The 19,991-nt window shown below is 35.7% G+C and overlaps 2 protein-coding genes across 2 annotated transcripts in view; one reads left to right on the forward strand and one right to left on the reverse strand.

The window, feature by feature from the left end:
* Window positions 1-12,961, forward strand: part of LOC107671555 (laminin subunit alpha-3) — a 21,975-nt gene extending 9,014 nt beyond the window's left edge. Inside the window, exons 13-31 of the mRNA XM_016464471.1 lie at window positions 899-1,053; window positions 1,245-1,386; window positions 2,354-2,453; window positions 2,561-2,677; window positions 3,862-4,032; window positions 4,124-4,266; window positions 4,817-5,020; window positions 5,117-5,265; window positions 5,920-6,082; window positions 6,403-6,530; window positions 6,692-6,848; window positions 6,932-7,042; window positions 7,134-7,276; window positions 9,323-9,440; window positions 9,956-10,093; window positions 11,715-11,845; window positions 12,359-12,490; window positions 12,618-12,729; window positions 12,822-12,961. Of these exons, the coding sequence (XP_016319957.1) occupies window positions 899-1,053; window positions 1,245-1,386; window positions 2,354-2,453; window positions 2,561-2,677; window positions 3,862-4,032; window positions 4,124-4,266; window positions 4,817-5,020; window positions 5,117-5,265; window positions 5,920-6,082; window positions 6,403-6,530; window positions 6,692-6,848; window positions 6,932-7,042; window positions 7,134-7,276; window positions 9,323-9,440; window positions 9,956-10,093; window positions 11,715-11,845; window positions 12,359-12,490; window positions 12,618-12,711 (2,496 nt within the window). The 3' untranslated portion in view covers window positions 12,712-12,729; window positions 12,822-12,961. The remainder of the gene's footprint in view (window positions 1-898; window positions 1,054-1,244; window positions 1,387-2,353; window positions 2,454-2,560; window positions 2,678-3,861; window positions 4,033-4,123; window positions 4,267-4,816; window positions 5,021-5,116; window positions 5,266-5,919; window positions 6,083-6,402; window positions 6,531-6,691; window positions 6,849-6,931; window positions 7,043-7,133; window positions 7,277-9,322; window positions 9,441-9,955; window positions 10,094-11,714; window positions 11,846-12,358; window positions 12,491-12,617; window positions 12,730-12,821) is intronic.
* A 2,762-nt stretch (window positions 12,962-15,723) lies between these two features.
* wrnip1 (WRN helicase interacting protein 1) overlaps window positions 15,724-19,991 on the reverse strand; it is a 14,645-nt gene continuing 10,377 nt past the window's right edge. Inside the window, exons 5-7 of the mRNA XM_016464474.1 lie at window positions 18,902-19,057; window positions 18,661-18,740; window positions 15,724-16,663 (exon numbers count right to left, since the gene is read on the reverse strand). Coding sequence (XP_016319960.1) covers window positions 16,382-16,663; window positions 18,661-18,740; window positions 18,902-19,057 — 518 coding nt within the window. The 3' untranslated portion in view covers window positions 15,724-16,381. The remainder of the gene's footprint in view (window positions 16,664-18,660; window positions 18,741-18,901; window positions 19,058-19,991) is intronic.

Here is a 19,991-nt window from a genome sequence, read left to right on the forward strand (position 1 = left end):
TATTTTAGTATCATTGAGATTAAGTTTTGTTAATATTTTTAATTAGATTTTACATTTAAAGTATATGTTCTTCTTTCATGTTCATTTTAGTTAAAGTGTTAGTAATTTTGTATTTTGACGTTTTTATTAGTTTTTGTTGTTGTTGTTGTTTTAAGTAAGTTTTATTTCAGTTTTAGTTTTACTAGATGAAAATGAGTAAATTGCCTTGGAAACTATAGTTGAAATAAAATAAGTTTATTTTGTATATGTTATTTTATTTTATTTCCGTTAACATTTGTGGTATTGTAAGTAATACACATTTAATTTGGGGAGAAATCTGATTAATTGTGACCCTGGAGCACAAAACCAGTCCTAAGGGTCAATTTTTTGAAATTTAGATTTATACATAATCTGAAAGCTGAATAAATAAGCTTTCCATTGATGTATGGTTTGTTAGGATAGAACAATATTTGGCCGATATACAACTATTTGAAAATCTGGAATCTGAGGGTGCAAAAAAATCTAAATATTGAGAAAATCATCTTTAAAGTTGTTCAAATGAAGTTCTTAGCAATGCATATTACTAATCAAAAATTAAGTTTTGATATATTTACGGTAGGAAATGTACAAACTATCTTCATGGAGCATGATCTTTACTTAATATCCTAATGATTTTTGGCATAAAAGAAAAATCAATAATTTTGAGCCATACAATGTATTGTTGGCTATTGCTACAAATATACCCCAGCGACTTAAGACTGCTTTTGTGCTCCAGGTACACAATTTTTATTCATGCAATATTTACATTTAATACTGTATCATTTATGCATTAATTTGCTTAATCTAACTGACTGTGTACAGATCATCAGCTACAGTTTTAATGATTTCACTGGTGACGAATCCTCTCATGTTCCCTCAGGAATACGAACAGCTTGTGGCGCAGCTCAACGGAGCAAAGACCGAACTCAAGGAGAAAGTCCAAACCATCTCACAAGCAGCAGCCAAAGAGAAGATAGTGAAACAGGCAGAAGAACATGCAGAAAACATGCACAAACTGGCCAAAGAGCTGCAAGAGTAAGACACTTCATTAGTTTACACACCTGCCTCTCGTGTTCCCACATTGTGTTGCTTTCACTTCGATTTTCATCTCAATATAATGCCAGTTCCATTGGTTCATCATATAGACTCTTCAACATATCTTTTCCCCCAGAGGGACGAGAATCTGCTGATATATGGCATATAAGTGCTGTTTTTGTCCTGGACAGGGCTGTGCAGAATGTGAGTGGGCGCTCTGGTGTGCAGACTGCTCTCTCTGGGATAGAGGCGTACAAAAACATCACCGACGCTGTCAACGCTGCAGAGGAGGCGGCGAAGAAGGCCAAAGAGGCGGCAGACAAAGCGCTCAATGTAGGAGACATCACCGAATGTGCATTAATGTCAAAGTTAGGATGCATGCAGCGGCCCTGTAGAATATTTGTATGCTTAAAAATGTCTGAATGTCACTGCATTTAAAGAAATAGCACAAGCACACTTTTCAAGCCAAACATTCGCAAAAAGACGTTTAAAATGATAAAACAAAGATTAGTGTTATAAAGTGATAAAAGGTCTTGTTGAATGTGTTGTGGTGAAACAATAGCAGAGCATAGTTAATGAGATAAATTACTCTGTTTGGAGTTTCAGATTAAATGGTCCTGAAATGAATTAGGGGTAACGTTTGGTATACTGCGTCCAAACTAAATTTTTCTACATTTTGAAAGCTCTTTTTTTATTTTTTTATATCAAGCTCAAATCTGTTTAGATTTATGGTTCCGATTTGCATGCAGTTTTAGAGTAAATCATGTTTTGGAAAATATTTTATATAATATTTGAAAATAGTTATTTTCTGTGTGTGAATTTTTCATTATTAACTTACATTTCTATAACTGTTTTCATATTCAGCAATAATGTGGCCAGTGGCTTCTTTCAAAAGAGGTCAAACTTAAGTCTGTGCTCCAAAACATTCAAGATTTAAGACAGTTTACGTTGAAACTTTTATTTGGTCTATGCTTAAAAAGTTGTTAGCAGATATTAAATGGATCAGAACTACTTTATAAATATAATTTAGTACAATAAAATACCCTAAAAATATAAATGATTAAATAATCAAAAAAATTAGCTAAAATATAGTACATTCATGTAATTAAAATAATAAAATAAAATTAAATTAAATAAATAAATAAATAAATAGATAATAAAAAAAAAATAATAATAATGTGGTCATCTGAGGAACCCCGGAGGGTTAAGTGTGACTTTGAGTTTTTAAGCACTTTCTTGGGCCAATGTATAATGCCAAACATACATTTGTTGATTTGTATTTTATTTTTTATTTTTTCAGGATGTCAGTGAAGGGGACTTAATCAACAGGGCAACAAATCTGAAAAACAATGGCAATAACCTACTTAAAGATGGCAAAAATGCAGCTAAAGATCTTAAAGGTGTGTGTGAATTCAAGAAAAATTCTGCGAAGATCAATCTACGTGTTGAATTTGCTTTTATATAATCAATCATTTGTTATTTAAACACTGTATTCTGTCTTCATCAGGAGCAACTAAAGACCTCAGTAATCAGAAGGAACGCCTGCAAGCTGTGGAAGAGAAGAAGAAAGCACTGGAAAAGGAGCTGCTCGCTGTTCAAGAGGGTTTGAAGGGGATTCAGAGAGGTGAGAAAAGAGCACTGCTCGACATATGACTGTAAGGACAAAACAAGCCCATTCCATACATGAGACAGTCTCACATAGACCAGCTCATTGAGAGGTTTGGGTTACAGAAGCTATATGAAACGACAAGTGCTGGCATGTTTGATTTACAAGCGCTTAGACTTAAAGAGACAGTTCACCCAAACATGAAAACTGTCATCATTTACTCATTCTCAAGTTGTTCCAAACCTGTTTGAGTTTCTTTCTTTAGTTGAACACAAAATAAGATATTTTGAGGAGTTTTGGTAACTAAACACTTGCTAGTAGCCATTGACTTCACTGTAAAAAATGACTGTGAATTTAACGGTAAAAGACTGTAAAAATGCTACAGTAAAAACCTGTTAAATGGTTAACGGTAAATTCCCCTACTATATACGGTGAAAAACTGTATTGGACATTACATGTAATTTTACGGTAGTATACCATTTTTGGAAGTGAAAAAGACACATAATTTACAGTAAATAACCGTAAATTGACATTCCCAGAATTCCCTGCGTTACATTTCAAATTTGATGTTTTTTTGTTGTTGAAATAACTATGTTTCGTCTTAGTTTTTTCTTATCAGTTGTGTATATTAGGGTTGTGTGTTACACCTAATGTTGTTAAATGAATGTTTATTGCATTATTTCAGTTTCGTGTGTGTTACCGTGATGGTGTTTAGTGTTTGTGTGAATGACACTGTGCACCTTCTATATATGTTATTATTTAAAAGCTGCTTGTGATGGGCTTTGGTTCATCATGTGACTTTCTCATCACCATCTGCTTTTGGTGGTTATCAGTGTATTACAAAGGTACAAAAAATATTTTAGTACTTCAATAGGTTGAAATTACGGTATTTAACTGTAAATTTAAGTTAAAACCGTAAAACCTAAAATGTTGCTACCGCATTTAATTTTTCGGAATCTTTTTTAGTGTTCCATAGTAATTTTTCCCCCATACTATTAAAGTCAATGGCTACCGTCATCTGTTTGATTTCCAACATTCTTCAAAATATATATTCAACAGAACAAAAAAAAAACTCACACAGATTTTGGTGAGTAAATGATGACAGAATTTAAATTTTTTTGGGTGAACTTTTCGTTTAAGACAGTTTTTCAGCAGGGATATGAACATCTTTGAATATATGTTTTCATTCTGTCCGATCACAGATGACATCGGTAACATTATCGATGCGGCTAAGAAAGCGGCAGCGGCAGCCAATCGCTCCACGAGTGACACAATGGACGAGTTAAGCAACATCAAAGCAGAAGTTACCAAGATCTCCATTACTCCTACTCTCTCTAATATGGACAATGTTCTCAATAATGTGGAGATGACCGGTAAGCGCTGCACCTGTTGTTTTTAATCAGTTTCTTCATCGTCTACTGTACCTCTTTAACTTATGCATTATTTTCTCATTCCGTCTGACAGTCAGAAATCTGAGCGGCTCCATCCCGTCCCTGTTGGATAAAATAGAAGAGATCAATTCTGAGATTAGCGCCGGGAACAACGTGACTGATAATATTAATAAGATAAAGGAGCTGATCGAGCAAGCGCGAGATGCTGCTAACAGAGTAAGGCTATTCATTTTATATATTCAATCAATTCAATCCACTCAATAGTACATTGAAAATGAAGCGTAAAGTGTAAAGCGAATTGAGAAAATTCAACTAGAGTAGAAATGACTGTGACGAGACACATGGACTGAAATAAAGATGCCGCTGATGCTGTCAGGTTTTTTTTCCTAGCATACCAACATACCGTTTAAAAGTGAAGCATGATTTGCTCTATCAATGCATTTATTTAATCTAAAATAGTTAAAATAGAGTTTAATCTCCCTACAGACAACCTCAAGATGTTCAAAAGTTTCTTTTTTCTGTTGAGCACAAAGATATTTTGAGGAATGTTGTTAACCAAACAGTTAACAGTCCCCATTGACTTACACAGTATTTTTTTTTCATACTATGGAAGTCAATGGCTACCTTTAAGGTACTAATATGCACCTTTTGGGGGTAAATGAGGTATAAAGGTGTACCTTTTGAAAAGGTTCTGCCCCAGTGACAGCTCTTGTAGCTTTTTGTCTGAGAGTGTAGTTCTCCTCTTAATGTTTCAAATCTCTTGCAGATTGTTGTGCCTATGAAATTCACGGGTAAAGGGCATGTAGAGCTGCGTCCGCCGCGAGACTTGGACGACCTGCGGGCGTACACCGCTCTCACCCTGTCCCTCCAGAGACCCGAGCAACCCCCCAATCGGCTCGACGAGAGCGGCCGGCGGCGGCGCCAGACAAATGATGACAGTCTGTTCGTGATGTACCTCGGAAACAAGGACGTGAGTGTAATTTTTACTGTGCATCAACTTCAGATCATTCAAATCTTTTCAGGCTACATCAGGCCTCATGCATGCATTCGTTAAATGTTCTGGCAGGCATCCGGAGACTACATCGGCATGGCTCTTCGCAATAACATCCTGCATGTCATCTATAAGCTCAATGGAGAGGAGTACGATATCGAGGCGTCCAGCATCACCGAGTCCTCATCTGACGTGGCTTTCTTCGACAAAATCGACCTTTACAGGTATAGTAGCATGCATCAATTACAAACCCTATTGGTGTTTTAAGATTGTTTATTTTAGGCAGAAACAGTTTGGTTTGAATCCCGGTGTTTCTCCATTACTTCCTGAAAGCTGTGTGCTATTGCTGTCAATAAAATGAAATTTTTTTCGGTATTACATAGTAAGTGTGAACATTTAGATGCAAGAAAAAGTGGAGTTGCTGCTGTATTATTGCATCCACTTTGCCACACGTGCACTACAGTTCATTTGAAAAAAAAAAATGCAGTATTTTACATTCTGAATGTAAATGTGTCTGTTAGTATCTCCAAGAGCTTCTGTAAGGTTTTACCTATGCATTATTGTCTTTGCATTTCCAGTATAATCTTGGTAATATGCTGAATGCATAACATCTTAGCATTATGCTGAATTTGTAACCATCATCTCTGCATTAATTTATATGCAAACAGCTGCGTTTGTGCAAACTGTTTTGTCACAAGTTGCCGCCGTTAAATATGTTCAAGTTTGCACCTATTTAAAGGAATAAAGTATGTTTTGTCCTTTTTGGGGGCTTTTGTTTAAAATAGTGGTGCATCTGCATTATAATGTCACTACTAGTATAGTTGTACTTGCATTATATCTTATGCACCTATTTTTATTTTTGCCCATATGTCATCTAGAATTTATCAAGATGCTCAAGTCATTCAAACAAAGCAGTTCACGTCAATCAATCCGAAGCCTCCGCTGCTGAAGGGAAACCTAGGTGAACTGACACGCAACCTGCTGGACCTCAGTCCAGATAAAGTGGTCTTCTATGTTGGAGGTTATCCAGATGACTTCAGGGTAAATATGCATATTTTTTTATCCTATAGGATTTTGTTGAGGAAAGTTACTTTTAAAAGTAATGCATTTTTTATGTAACGTAATGCATTACGTTACTTTTGCATTACTTTTTGTCTGAGCTGAGCTTGCTTATTTGTTTTTAATTACAAAAACTTGTTGTAAATTTAAAAGTAATGCAATACTTTACTAGTTACTTAGAAAAAAGTAATCTGATTATGTGACTCGTGTTATACTTGTAAAAACTGGTGATGAGCTCTTTAATTCTTGGTGCGTTTTTAAATACATATATGTTTTTAAAAAGAGCATTTCTCTCTTTTTAGCCACCAGCCTCTCTCAACTATGGCAAATACAAGGGCTGCATTGAGTTTTCCACCTTCAATGACAAATTCATCAGTCTGTACAACTTTAAGAACGCGGTTGATATTAACTTAGAAACCCCTTGCAAGAGGTAAGCTCTTAACACGTGACTGGAGATATGCTGATGTACTTATAAGTAATAATATATTCACAATATAACCCATAATCACTATTGGTTTGCATGTACGTGTTCAGAACAGTGACTTCAAACATCACATTGAGTAAAATCTGTTTCTGTTTCTTTTTGCTCAGACAAATCCCACTGACGATCTCAGAGTCAGATTATTATGAAGGCACCGGTTACGCCAAAGTCCTGCTTGAAAGATTCCCCAACTATCTGTCGATCAATCAGAAAGTGGAAACGAGAGCTAAGGATGCTCTTTTGCTGTATTTAGGAGACGAGGAGGATGTAAGAGCCTTTCATACACATTTCCAATTAAAGTAATTATTATTTTATTTAGTTATTTTCTTGTTTTCTTCATACCCTATCAGGACTTTTTCTACAGCGTCTCTCTTGAGAAAGGTTACGTTGTTCTGAGTGGCCAAAACAAAAATAATATTTTGGAGACCGTCAGAAGTCAGGATAAGCCAAGTCTTTCTCCGGTAAGGACGAGCCAAGTTGACTTTTTTTCTTTAAGATGTTGTATAAAGTCACAGTAGTGACAATTAAATTGCACTGTCTTTTGTATTTCAGGAAACAGATGTGAAAGTCTTGATTATTGCAGGAAGAGAGTTTAAAGTCCGAGTCGGGAACACCGAGGTCAAAAGGACGGACGTCATTCCACAAACGTTCAAGCACTTCTACGTCGGCGGGATTCCCAACTCTTTGCGTGAGAGGTCCGTGTCTTTCTGTTTTCCCTTTAAAGGGATCACGAACTGCACTTTTTTATTACTTCATAATGTTCTCTGAGGTCTGCTTATAATGCTAGCAAGAATGTTGCACCATAAAAACATCATAATTTAGAAGTAATAGGCAGAGCTGGGTAGATTACTTACAAATTGTAATCCATAACTGATTCCAAATTACATTACAAAAATCGTCAGTAATGTAATCCATTGCATTACACATTTTAGGTAATGTAATCAGACTACTTTAGATTACTAACTCGTTTATCACACTGATTTAAATAGGATAACCTTGTACTATATTGATATAAGAAAATATATTCCATTCATTGTAATTAACAACATAACGCGTATTAAACCTTACATTATGTCAAGGTTTCCCAAACTGGGATTGTGAAGGAAGTGCAGAGGCTTTATGAGTTCAGTGAAAAGCTAATAATGAATTAAATGCTAAATTGTCACAAATCATTTTAAAATGAATCAAAATAAAACACAAATTAAATATTTTATTTGTTTACGTGCATGTAATGTGACCATTTACCAACGTGAGAGAACCGTGATGCAATACTTCATCATTAAAATATTACAGAGAACCGTGAACATGCAAATGCAATAAAATATTTATTTTAAAATCTCAGGAGTACTTCATATAAAAATATATTAGGTGAAAGAGGATCAGATGACAAAAAAAGTTGGTGAATTTTTGCATGTAATGTGCTTAAAAGACAAACAAAAGTAATACATGGTAAAAGAACCCACTGAGTGATAATTCAAATAAAAATGAGTGTGTTCATCAGAAGCTGATGCAGCGTTGAAACACTTCTTAAACCTGAAATGATTTTTGTAAATCCAGTGTAGCCACCTGACTAATGACTGATCTCTGTGTCCGTGTCCACAAAACTGGAAGACTTTCTGACTGTATATAAGCAGTAGGCTATTTTAAAAAGATTAAACAGATTATTCATTTTTAATGAATAAATCATTGTTAGGTTACACTTTATTTTGATAGTCCACTTTAGACATTCTACTAACTATAAGTAACTTTGTAACTACATGTCAACTACATGTCAACAATTTCTCATTAATTTGCAACTACATGTCTAGTAACTCTCAGAGTCGACTGTTAGGGTAGGTTTAGGATTAGTAGAATAAGTTGACATATACTTGCAAAGTTTCTGATAGTCAGTATGTTGTATGTTGTGGACCCATCAAAATAAAGTGTTAGAAGATATTAAGCAGACAGTCTACTAATACTCTAATGACTGCTAGTTGACATGTAGTTGGAAAGTTACTTACTGTTAGTAGAATGTCTAAAGTGGATTGTCAAAATAAAGTGTTACCCATTGTTATTGTGTAAATAATATGTAATCATTTAATCCATAAAATGTAACTGTAGTCTGATTCTGAGTATTTTAAAATGTCATTTAATCTAATTACAAGTATTAAATTTTTGGAATCTGATTACGTGATTCGTAATCGGTTACAACCCAGCTCTTTTAATAGGCTGTTTTCTGTCCTGTTTTTGAGGCTGTTTTTATAGACGGGGAGCGTTCAAGAATCGGCAGTAAACGCCCACTGCTATTATTGGCTAACAGTTTCGCATATTAAAATAATAGTTGGACGCTGCTGTGATGCACTCTGCATTCAACATGGGTCATTTGGGTTAAAAATGTATAAATACTCCGTGCATATCAAACAATCAGGAACAGAGTCAAAAACACAGTTACTCACACTTATGTGTTGCGACACTGAATCAGATATACAGTAATCGGATTCAGCACTGCGTCATCTTTCATTTCAGTCTCTCTGAAAAGTCTGCGTCGAACCGTCTTGTTTAAAAACAAGTCCACAGTATAATGAAGCAAACAAAGTGTTTCGCTGACGTGATCTGGAGCTCTTTTCTAAAGTTTCCTGATGTTATGTTATTCTAGATACAACATGACTGTCAGTCCACAGTATAATGAAGCAAACAAACAGTGTTTCGCTGACGCGATCTGGAGCTCTTTTCTAAAGTTTCCTGATGTTATGTTATTCTAGATACAACATGACTGTCCCGGCTCTGAAAGGCTGTGTGAAAATCGGCACAGCGGGCGGCTCCACCCCGAGCGTCGAGGAGAAAGTGGGAGTCGGCAGAGGCTGCACTAACGAGCTGCAGGTAATCAGGTTCATCTTTCATCATATCTACATTTAACTGGGATTAAATGTGTCATTTAATGACCTGCCCAACTCAATCCCAGCAGCTGAGTCCTTAGCCATCTTCAAGAATCGGCTAAAAACACATCTCTTCCATCTTTATTTGACCATCCAACTCTAGCACGCTCTATTCTAATTCTATTCTTAAAACAATGACCCTTTTAGACTTGCACTCTATTCATTTACTAACTGCTTGTTTTCATAAAAAAAACTATTCTTTTTCTATTCTGTTTTCTTTTTATTTATTATATAATAATAAAAAAAAACTTGTTATTTGTACTGTGTTAAGCTAACTGAGACTTGTTATAGCACTTGCATATCATTGCTCTTTTGTTGATTTTGATTGCTTCCATTGTTCTCATTTGTAAGTCGCTTTGGATAAAAGCGTCTGCTAAATGACTAAATGTAATATGCTAGTTTGGTTTCTTCAACAGTCACAAAAAGAGAAAGGCGCTTAACCATCATGCTCTTTTCCAGATGGTCAGGAAAGCGGAGTTCAGTCTCGGCAGTGCACTGGAGAAACTCCATGAAGACTTCAGCTTAGACGATGTCAATCTTTCTCTGGGCTTCAGGAGTACAAAACCAGACGGCATCCTGCTGCAGAACAGCAAAAACGTGTGTATCTCTTCCACAGTCACACACACATATGGTCAAATGCATGCATACGTTCTATTCTCATTAGTGGGTTTGGCTGTTCACAGTCTAAAGGCCATTGCACACTGAGTCCGAAATTTTGGCACGTTGAAAAATAAATACGACCTCACATTGTTTCGATCACGTTTACACACTGCCTCCGAAACTGTCGCACGTCATAAAAAAAATCGGACTAGTTTTGATTTTTTGCGTTTTCGCATCTGTAGCAAGCATTTTGATAGGAAAGAATGACAAATACAAAAAATACGAAAAACGCATATACGAAAATTTCGGACCCAGTGTGCAAGGACCTTAACTCTTTGGGCCCTATTTTAACAATCTAAGCACATGGTCTAAAGCACACGGCGCAGGTGCACTCAGGGCGTGTCCGAATCCGAAAAGTTTGCTAGTTTAACGACGGGAAAACAGTCGGTGCCCGGGCGCATGGTCTAAACGGGTTGTCCCTATTCTCTTAATGAGTAATGGGTGTTTTTTGGGACCGTGCAATAAACCAATCAGTCTCATCTCCCATCCCCTTTAAAAACCAGTTCGCGCCATGGCGGGTTCGCTGTTTACATGGCGGAATGTAATTTTTCATTTTTTTAAATGTTTGTGTGCTGCTGCGCGTCCCTGTGTAGGTAATAAGCAAAGTGTACGCGTGTTGTGCACCCACCTATAGGCGCATATTACTAACGCGCTCTTTAAATAACAAAGAAAAAATATTGCGCCAGACTTTAGACCAGGTTTGAGTTGGTTTATGGCGCAGTCTATTTTCAGTTCCTCAAAATAGCAAAGCTCCAACAATGCACCTGAACACACCTCTTTTTTTAGACCAGCATGCCCATGGGCGCACAAATGGGCGCAAATGCATTTGCTATTTAAACAACGCGGCGCAGGACGGGAAAATGAGAAATGCGTCGCGCTGAAACTAGCAAAAACACTTGCGCCGCGCCTTGCGCCGGGTGTGTGATAGGGCCCTTAATGCCAAAAGCTTGAGTCTTGGGTGGGAAAACTAAAATGTTCAGAAGAGCCACGTACAGCATAAACAAACAAACAAATACGTACACAAAAATACATGAAATATACATTTGCTAAAATATATTTCAAAATATACAAAAAAATGGCTACAAAATTGGTAGAAAATATAATATTGAAAATACATTTGAAAAATATAAATGTTTTTTAAAGCATTTAAAAAAAATATTTTTCCATCCATATATTTCAGTCCATTCAAATTGGTCACATCTGAAGAACATATGACACATTTGAATAAAAATCAATAAGAAACATACAATATACTGTATATTTTATTGAGCTTCACTCTTTAAAACATTTATATAGCATATAATTAAAATATATTCTGGTCAGCAACAAAATATTTATTTTGTGCTGTATAGGGCATCTTGTACAAGAAAATCCGATCACGCAAATTTGCGTATTAGAAATTGTAGCAACTTCTTATAAATTCCTAACACTTTCTATTTAATATCAGTTTTAAAGGAAACTATCCTATATTTCATAGGTGGCTTTATAGTAGAGTTGTATATCACGCAGCACGTCTCATTGTGTATTTATCATCGGCACTGTGATCTCTCTGTGGCAGAATAAAGACATGGAGCTCTCCATGGAGAGCGGATATGTGCTCCTCAAATTCCAGGGCAGCGTCTGGAAATCTACTAAGCAGTACCAGGATGGAGAATGGCATTATCTCACTGTTTCCGGACAGGGCCAAGGGTAAGATTCATGTGCCTGGAAAGACAGATCATTTGAAATTGTCATATATTTTTGCCTGATTGCAGTTATTAATATGATTTGACAAAGTACAATATGATTAGAAAAATAACATGTGCATTTTATAACATTTACTCAAATTATTCTTTACTCCCCGGACCACAAATCAGTCTTAAGTCGCTGGGGTATATTTGTAGCAATAGCCAAAAATACATTGTATGGGTCAAAATGATAGATTTTTCTTTTATGCCAAAAATCATTAGGATATTAAGTAAAGATCATGTTCCATGAAGATATTTTGTAAATTAACAATGAAAACACAAGTTGCAGCCAATAGCGACTCATTACTTTAAATTAATTAATTGAGGGTTAGAGCACTTCAAAAACACTTGAATGCAATAAATTCTCCATATATTTATTAATGAAGACACATGTAATTAAGCATTGAAATTGTGAATAAGTTCTTCTAATTTATTTATTTATTTTTTCATACTGATGTTCTCCTTTTTGTTTTAGCATTGAACTTCGCATCAATGAAGAAGATGTTGGCCGGAGAGAGACAGGATCTTCATCTGGACTGTATTCGTCCAGCGTAATCCTCGGCAAAGACACCTTCAAGGGCTGCATCTCCAACCTGTATCTGAGGAGGTCATTATTAACGTTTTATGTCTCCACTTGCTTAAAACTCCTCATAAACCGGTTTACATGGTCTCTTGGTTTATAGCAGTGAACACGTGTGCTGTGTGTCAGCTCATGTGTGTTTTTGTGTTTGCAGACCTGCTTCTCTTTACAGAGCGGAGGATCTGAGCACTTACTCTTTCACAGGAGACGTGTTGTTGAACACATGCAGCGCCACACGCAATATCTAGCAGCGCAGCTATTAGCAGGTTGGTTTATCATCACCATTGAAACAACATGGCAACATCGTGTTTGGATTCAACAGCAAACTCAGTGTCTGTTTTGTGTTCTTTGCTTCCAGAGGCGAGGAGTATCTGACGCAGACATTTCACATAGAGATCTTTGGAAGAAATGCTGTTATATTACGGCATAACCAACTCACTTTAACCATCTGCTGCATTTCATTGCTTCATTTGCATAATTAAAGATATTTTCATGGCATACCTGTGGTAGTTTTCATTGCATGGTCCCATTAGAGATATAACAATTGCATTGCAAAAGAGAATTAAATAACAATTTTGCAATACTGGAAAGGTTTGCTGTGCTTTTGAGCACTTTTCCACCACATTTCAGATTATGCATTGTGATTAATAACATTTTGTAGTGATGAAATACAATGAAATTTTAAACATGGAATAAAATAAAACTCCTTTACATTGCTATGGCTTACTTAATAATTATATTACAAAATTAAACCGTATTTTCATGTCATTATATAGACTAACATTTGTCTGCTACAAGTTGAACTATGCACTTTACAACTATGGCAGTTGTATTTATAGTTTAGATATGTTTAGAAACATAGACTTTATACCATCTTTCATTCATCCTGCTATAAAAAGGGCCATGCATGGTTTTACTCGTGATTACACAAATACTCAGCTACTGATACACTTTCAATAGGCAAAGTTCATTGCAGAATCAAAGACTTTGATTATGGACCAAGCTATCAGTTTTCATCAATAGTTTCCATCCACCTATTTTTATGCACATTTTGGAATATCGCATAAAAAAAACGCCGGATGGAAACGCCAAGATGCGCATACATTCTAAAAATGCGCATAAAAAACATATGCACACAACTGAGTAGGATAAACTTTTTATCCGATAAGAAAACATGTGCATAAACTACGATGGAAACACATTTAACGAATAAATTCCACGATACGTATAAAAAAAAAGTCATGTGACTTTGCACGATGGGACGGGATAACTCGATGAACCATCGACTGATCTCGTTCACAGCATCTGAAATGTTGTTTTGGTCATTCTGAAATACCGGAGCAAAGTCTGTAACAAAGTTTTTCTGTATAATTGTCTTACAGCAGCATCCACCTCCGAAATAAATGACAGCATTTATTGTGTTTCGTCTGCTCGCTCTGAGGCGCAAGTAATTTATCATATTTGAAAATTATTATATTTGTTCGCCTACTTTTCTATGTAATGTCAGTTTATCAGGAAGTGACGATTTTGTTCTCTTTGACTCGTTGGATGGAAACGGTGCTTTATCCGCAAATGTTTTATGCGGTGTACCAGTTTTGCGCACAAGTTAAATTTGCAACTTTGGATGGAAACAAAGTACTAGGCCTGCACAATATTGAAAAAAAAAAACTGACATAGAGATATTGTCTGCAATATATTTTACAATATATTTAGACTTGTATAGCTTTATTTGGAAAGAATGAATTATTCTAGAGTTAGAGCTGCATAAAAAGTGAAAATGAAAAAAAAAAAAAAAAAAAAAAAAATTACTTGTGCTGCCAAAAACTTCAGTAGCCCTACCATAGCAATATAATTGTTTTTGTGACCCATTTCCATCCTACAAAGCTAAAAGTGAACGGTCAGTAATAAAATAAGAACAAACAAATATCAAGAAATAGGCAAAAACACTATTGTTAGTCTAACAATAGCATTCACTTACAGAAATTGAATAATCAAATGTAAAATAACACTGCAGTCTTCACTGTGTAAATTAATATACTGTAGATTAATCCTTGCTAAAGCTACAAAAATTATTTGGTCAGGAGCAGTGAGAGATTTTCTCTTTGGTTGTTTGATTAAGGTTAAGTCAAGTCAAGTCAAGTCAAGTCTGCTTTATTGTCAATTCTTCCACATGCACAGCACATACACACAGAGAATTGAACTCGTTGATGACATGACATTGACAATGACATTGACAGGAGTGAGTATAGGCTGCACTGTAAAAAAAAATCCGTAAAATTTACAGTAAAAAAATGGCAGCTGTGGTTGCCAGAATTTTACCGTAAAAAATACGGTAGCAAACCATTTAACAGGTTTTTACTGTAGCATTTTTACAGTATGTTACCGTTAAATTCATGGTAATTTTTTACAGTGTGCTGTTGCTTTAAGAACTAATGCACATCAGGTTTATTTCTCAACTGTTTATGTTCACTTAAGACAATACTGACTGTGCAAACAAGAAAACTTGCCAAGACAATTGTTTGTGTATTTGTCCATTCAAGTTTAAGCAGACGCAAAATAGAACTGAATTCGGTTTTAATAAAGTTGTCTCTGTCATATCTTCTTGCACTTGAATGGTGTAAAATCGCTTGAACGTTTCAATCGACAAGACTTGTATAAATGATAAACTTTCTTGACGCAACAGCACTTGTCTTTTGAGTGTCTTACATGTATTTACGTGTGTAAATACCATGGTTCACGCTGAAGGGGTAAAGAAAATATTTAATTACATCGCAGCCTGCACGATGTGACAATCACACTAAGCCACACCACGATATCTGTTTTATTTCTATATATTGTGCTGTCCTACCAAGTACTATGTTTTAACCATGTACCAAGTTCTTTATTTAATTTAGATCAGTAAAAAAAACTGTAATTTATAAAAAAAATTTAAAAATACTTACTGCAAAATGCCCAATACAATTATTTTATTGCTTCACCAGTGTAATATGCATTGCATTTTGGGCATTTTTAAATGCTATTTCGTGTAATTAACAGTGACTGTACATTGGGAATTTAAAGCAGTAGTGTTACTGTAGTTGATGTCTGAAGTAAAGGAAAGTTTGTTTCCCTCACAGCATCAGCTACTCTATGCAACGTTGAGCAAACCAAATAGAAAGAGAACTCCATGTTGGCTCCATCTATTTTCATTAAAGAAAAAAAAAAAACTCATACTGGTTTTGAATGACACGATGGTGAGTAAATGACAACAGATTTACATATTTGGCTGAACGATCCCTTTAATACACTGACCTCAGCACGGTCAGTCAACTCATAATCAAAATGACTTGAAATGCAAAATGATTTGTAAGTGCAACATCTTCAGTGCAGAAAAAGAAAGACAAGACTTGATTTTAGTAAAGCATATGCTAATATACAACATTATTGCTTGCTTGTAGATAAGAGTGTAAAACAACAGTGCAAACATTTAATGGAGCTGAAACATGAATTGTCAGCGATGCAACTCAGTTTTGAAGATAAACGTTCAACCGAGCGACCTCTACTTTGAATATTGGAGGAAACCAAAGGAAGAGGAAGCCACTAATATAAAAGTCACTAATAATTGTTTCCTGTAAGTCTCATCCTCTATAGTGTGTATTTGAGAGTAAAGCCAAATCACCCATATTCAAATCAGGGATGTTTATGCACTTACAAAGTACAATAATATGGTTTCTATTTATTCATTTCTTACTCACCTGAGATAAAAATGGAAATCAGTTGCTGCAATCTTCATGTTTTACATAAAACTCTGTATAAGCAAATGCATATTTACTCATTCACAACATGGACCAAAGGTGTGAAATCTCGCTGTGATAAGTATAAGATACAGCAGCAGTGATAAAGGCAACAGCAGAACTCCAAACTTAAAAAGACAATCAGTCATAGATCGGGGGGCGTCCAGGTGAAGAAGTTGACACCGCGCAGTTCCTCGGGAAGATATTCTTGCTCCACCGGTCCGCTGTAGTTTGGGTTGTATTTGTATCCTTTGGCGTAGCCCAGATTCTTCATCAGTTTGGTGGGAGCGTTGCGCAGGTGCAGGGGAACGGCCGGTAACGGGCCCTGATGCTTCCTCAGACAGCACTTGACGTTGTTATAAGCCTTGTACACCTCCACAGACTTGGGCGCTCGGGTCATATAAACCACACACTGCGCCAGAATGACCTCAAATAATTCAAGAAGAGATGTAGGAGAGAATGAAGATAAACGCTAGCGAGGAAGAGCTGGGTAACAACTAGAACAAGTATCTAAACTTTAATGAAGTTTGGAGAGGTGGACCTTCCCCGGTAACACTTTATTTCGATAGTCCACTTTAGACATTCTATTAACAGCAAGTAACTTTGCAACTACATGTCAACTAGCAGTTAGTAGAGTATTAGTAGACTGTCTGCTTAATATCTTCTAACACTTTCTTTGTCAACTTATTCTACTAACCCTAAACCTACCCTAACAGTCTACTCTGAGAGTTAGTAGACATGTAGTTGACATGTAGTTACAAAGTTACTTATAGTTAGTAGAATGTCTAAAGTGGACTATCGAAATAAAGTGTAACCCCTTCCCCGGATAAAATTTTGGTTTTGTTAGTATTTTTAGTTTGAAGAAAGACTAACATGTATAGTGATGAAAGCCAACATATTAAATGCCATGGATGAATATTTACTGCGTAATCCACTATTTTGTAGAGGAGGGTCAAAATGACTTTAGAAGATAGTTTTATTTTCACACAGAGATTGGTACAGTAGGTCTGTTAGTGAATCTGTTGACTTCGCTAGTCTTTGCTGCGTTGTACGCACAAGGCGACGGTTCAAAAATGGGAAAAAGCACGTTTCACATTTTTTTCTGCAAAGTTTGTAACTCGAGAAGATATAAGATTAATGTCCCTTTAGATGTTGGTTCTTCACAAATGTATCGGTCACACTTTATTTTAAGGTCCAATTCTTGCAATTCACCATGACTTTTTTGCTTCAATAAACTCCTAATTTGCTGCTTATTAATAGTAAGGTAGTTGTTAAGTTTAGGTATTGGGTACGATTAGGGATGTTGAATATGGTCATACAGACTATGTGCTTTATAAGCACTTATAAACAGCCAATATGTTAATGCTAATAAGCAACTAGTTAATAGTGAGAACTGGTCCTTATACTAAAGTGTTACCTATGTTTTGTTTGGAAATTATTTTATTTTTAAGGCCCTGAATGGTTCATTTCCAGAGATATCGTTTGATAGAGGAATGTCTGAAGCTGAAACTAGAAATGTTTTTGTTTCCCTTTATCAAAACAATGTATCAAAACAAAATAATTATGCTCCCCATCTTTCAAGTAATTTCCCCCCTGGATTACTCAATAAATATTCATACACTTTTTTTTTTCTTAAATTATGTTATTGTGTAATATATAGTATTTTCCACCAGAAATAACAAATAAAATAAAATAAAATAAATGTTTAGCCTGGGAACTCTGGTTGAGTTTACAAAAGTGCAGAACTAATGCTAAATGAAGCTCATCATGGAGCTCTTCAGCAGGTTTTTGTTTTTTGCATGCTTTTTTTATATAATTTATTCCTAGTTTTAATAACCGTTTTTCATGCTACTAAAATAACCTGTGCAAAAGTTTTGATTTCCTAATACATAAAAATCTAACTAATTAATGAACGGTTCTTAGCTTTTGTCTTTTGTCTTCTAGCCAGAATATGACGTTCCATTTCCCCAAGCACAAAAATGTTTTTATATTTATATTATTAATCAACATTAATAATCCTTATTGCAATATTAAGAGCAATAATCAACAATAGTGATTTTTCTTATAATATTGTAACCCTGTAATGAGTTCCTTATTTTATTATTTTTATTTTCTAGTTTATATGCATATGTAGGCTATTTACATTATGTATTATTTTCACGATTAATCGTTTGACAGCACTAGTATAAATATATATGTAAAAAGTTAAATTAATAAGAAAAAATGTACTTATAATTAAAGAAGTATAAATATAATGAAATATTAATGTATTAATGTGTATTTAAGAAGTTAAACTAATTACTAAGAAAATAAAAACATAAATAAATAATGGGCTTAAATGATGAGAAGTGTGTAGATTGTCAGCCCTGGCAGTATCTGCGGTGTGTGTGTGTGTGTGTGTGTGTGTGTGTGTGTGTGTGGTACCTCACACTCTGGCATGCCGATGAAGTGGCAGGCCTGGAACGCTGATACGGCTTGAGTGAGCGCCGCCGGGTCTGCCAGACCTTCAGGAGAGTCCACAACACATCTAGTCTGTCAAGACGCTCACTTTTGGATTACACACTAATCAAGTTTCTACTGCGGTAAAACAGTGGTTTTGGAAAATGTTGAAAAGTTTCCCTGCAACTCCGTTAATAAGTTGAACTGAAAAGGAGCGTCTGCTTACCGATATCCTCGCTGGCGAAGCGGACGAGTCTGCGGGCCACATACAGCGGGTCTTCACCGCCCTCCAGCATTCTGGCGAGCCAGTAGAGGGCAGCGTTGGGCTCGGAGCCTCGCATTGACTTGTGCAGGGCTGAGATACAGTTATAGTGCTCCTCGCCTGTGTGCGACACACACAAACACACACACACACACACACACACACACGTCACATTTTACAATCCAAACTAACTGTAGATATACTGTGGATGTGACATAGTATGGCACAAGAGCATTACACAATCAATTTTTTAAGCATTTAACAAAAAAACTGTGGTGTTTGCTTGCATCTTGATGTATAGTTTTCACCAGCATCTTGCAAGTGTTTACAGTGGCAAAGAATTGCAGCAGCTTACCTCAAAAATGCTAATGCACTTTTTTTTCCATTGAATAACTCACCCCCCGTCTCTTAATGCATTGTGTTGCCTTCTTGAGCATCAGTACATGTTTTCACCTTTTGTAATAGTTATCCATGAGTCCCTCAGTTGTCCGCAGTGTGAAAAGATGGATCTCAAAATCATAGTCACTTTTGGAAAGGGTTCAAATATGCAGAAGATGCTGGAAAACCAAAGAATGTGCAGGAGCTGGGGGGTTTTTCTGAAGAACAGCAGGCAGTTGAACTGCTCAAGACCAACGAGGGACTCATGAACAACTATCACCAAATATAAAGACAGTCATGGATCATCCAGGAAACGACACACAGTATTAAGATTCAAGGGTATGTAAACTTTTGAACGGGGTCATTTTTATAAATTCAGTTATTATTTTGTCTTGTAGAGTACATGTAAACATCTATTATGTGAAATTGCTTATTCAGGACAGTATTAAATAAACAATAACATGCAATTTTAACATGCAATCCCTCTTATTTTGTTAAAATTAACATTTTGCAATTCTGCATGTACATTTATGAGCACAACTGTTTATATATGTGAGCCTGGAGCACAAAAGCAGTCATAAGTAGCAGGGGTATATTTGCAGCAATAGCTAAAAATACATTGTATGGGTCAAAATTATTGATTTTTCTTTTATGCCAAAAATCATTAGGATATTAA

Source organism: Sinocyclocheilus anshuiensis, unplaced genomic scaffold (genome assembly GCF_001515605.1).
Source record: "Sinocyclocheilus anshuiensis isolate Anshui unplaced genomic scaffold, SAMN03320099.WGS_v1.1 scaffold3077, whole genome shotgun sequence".
Classification (NCBI taxonomy): Eukaryota; Metazoa; Chordata; class Actinopteri; order Cypriniformes; family Cyprinidae; genus Sinocyclocheilus; species Sinocyclocheilus anshuiensis.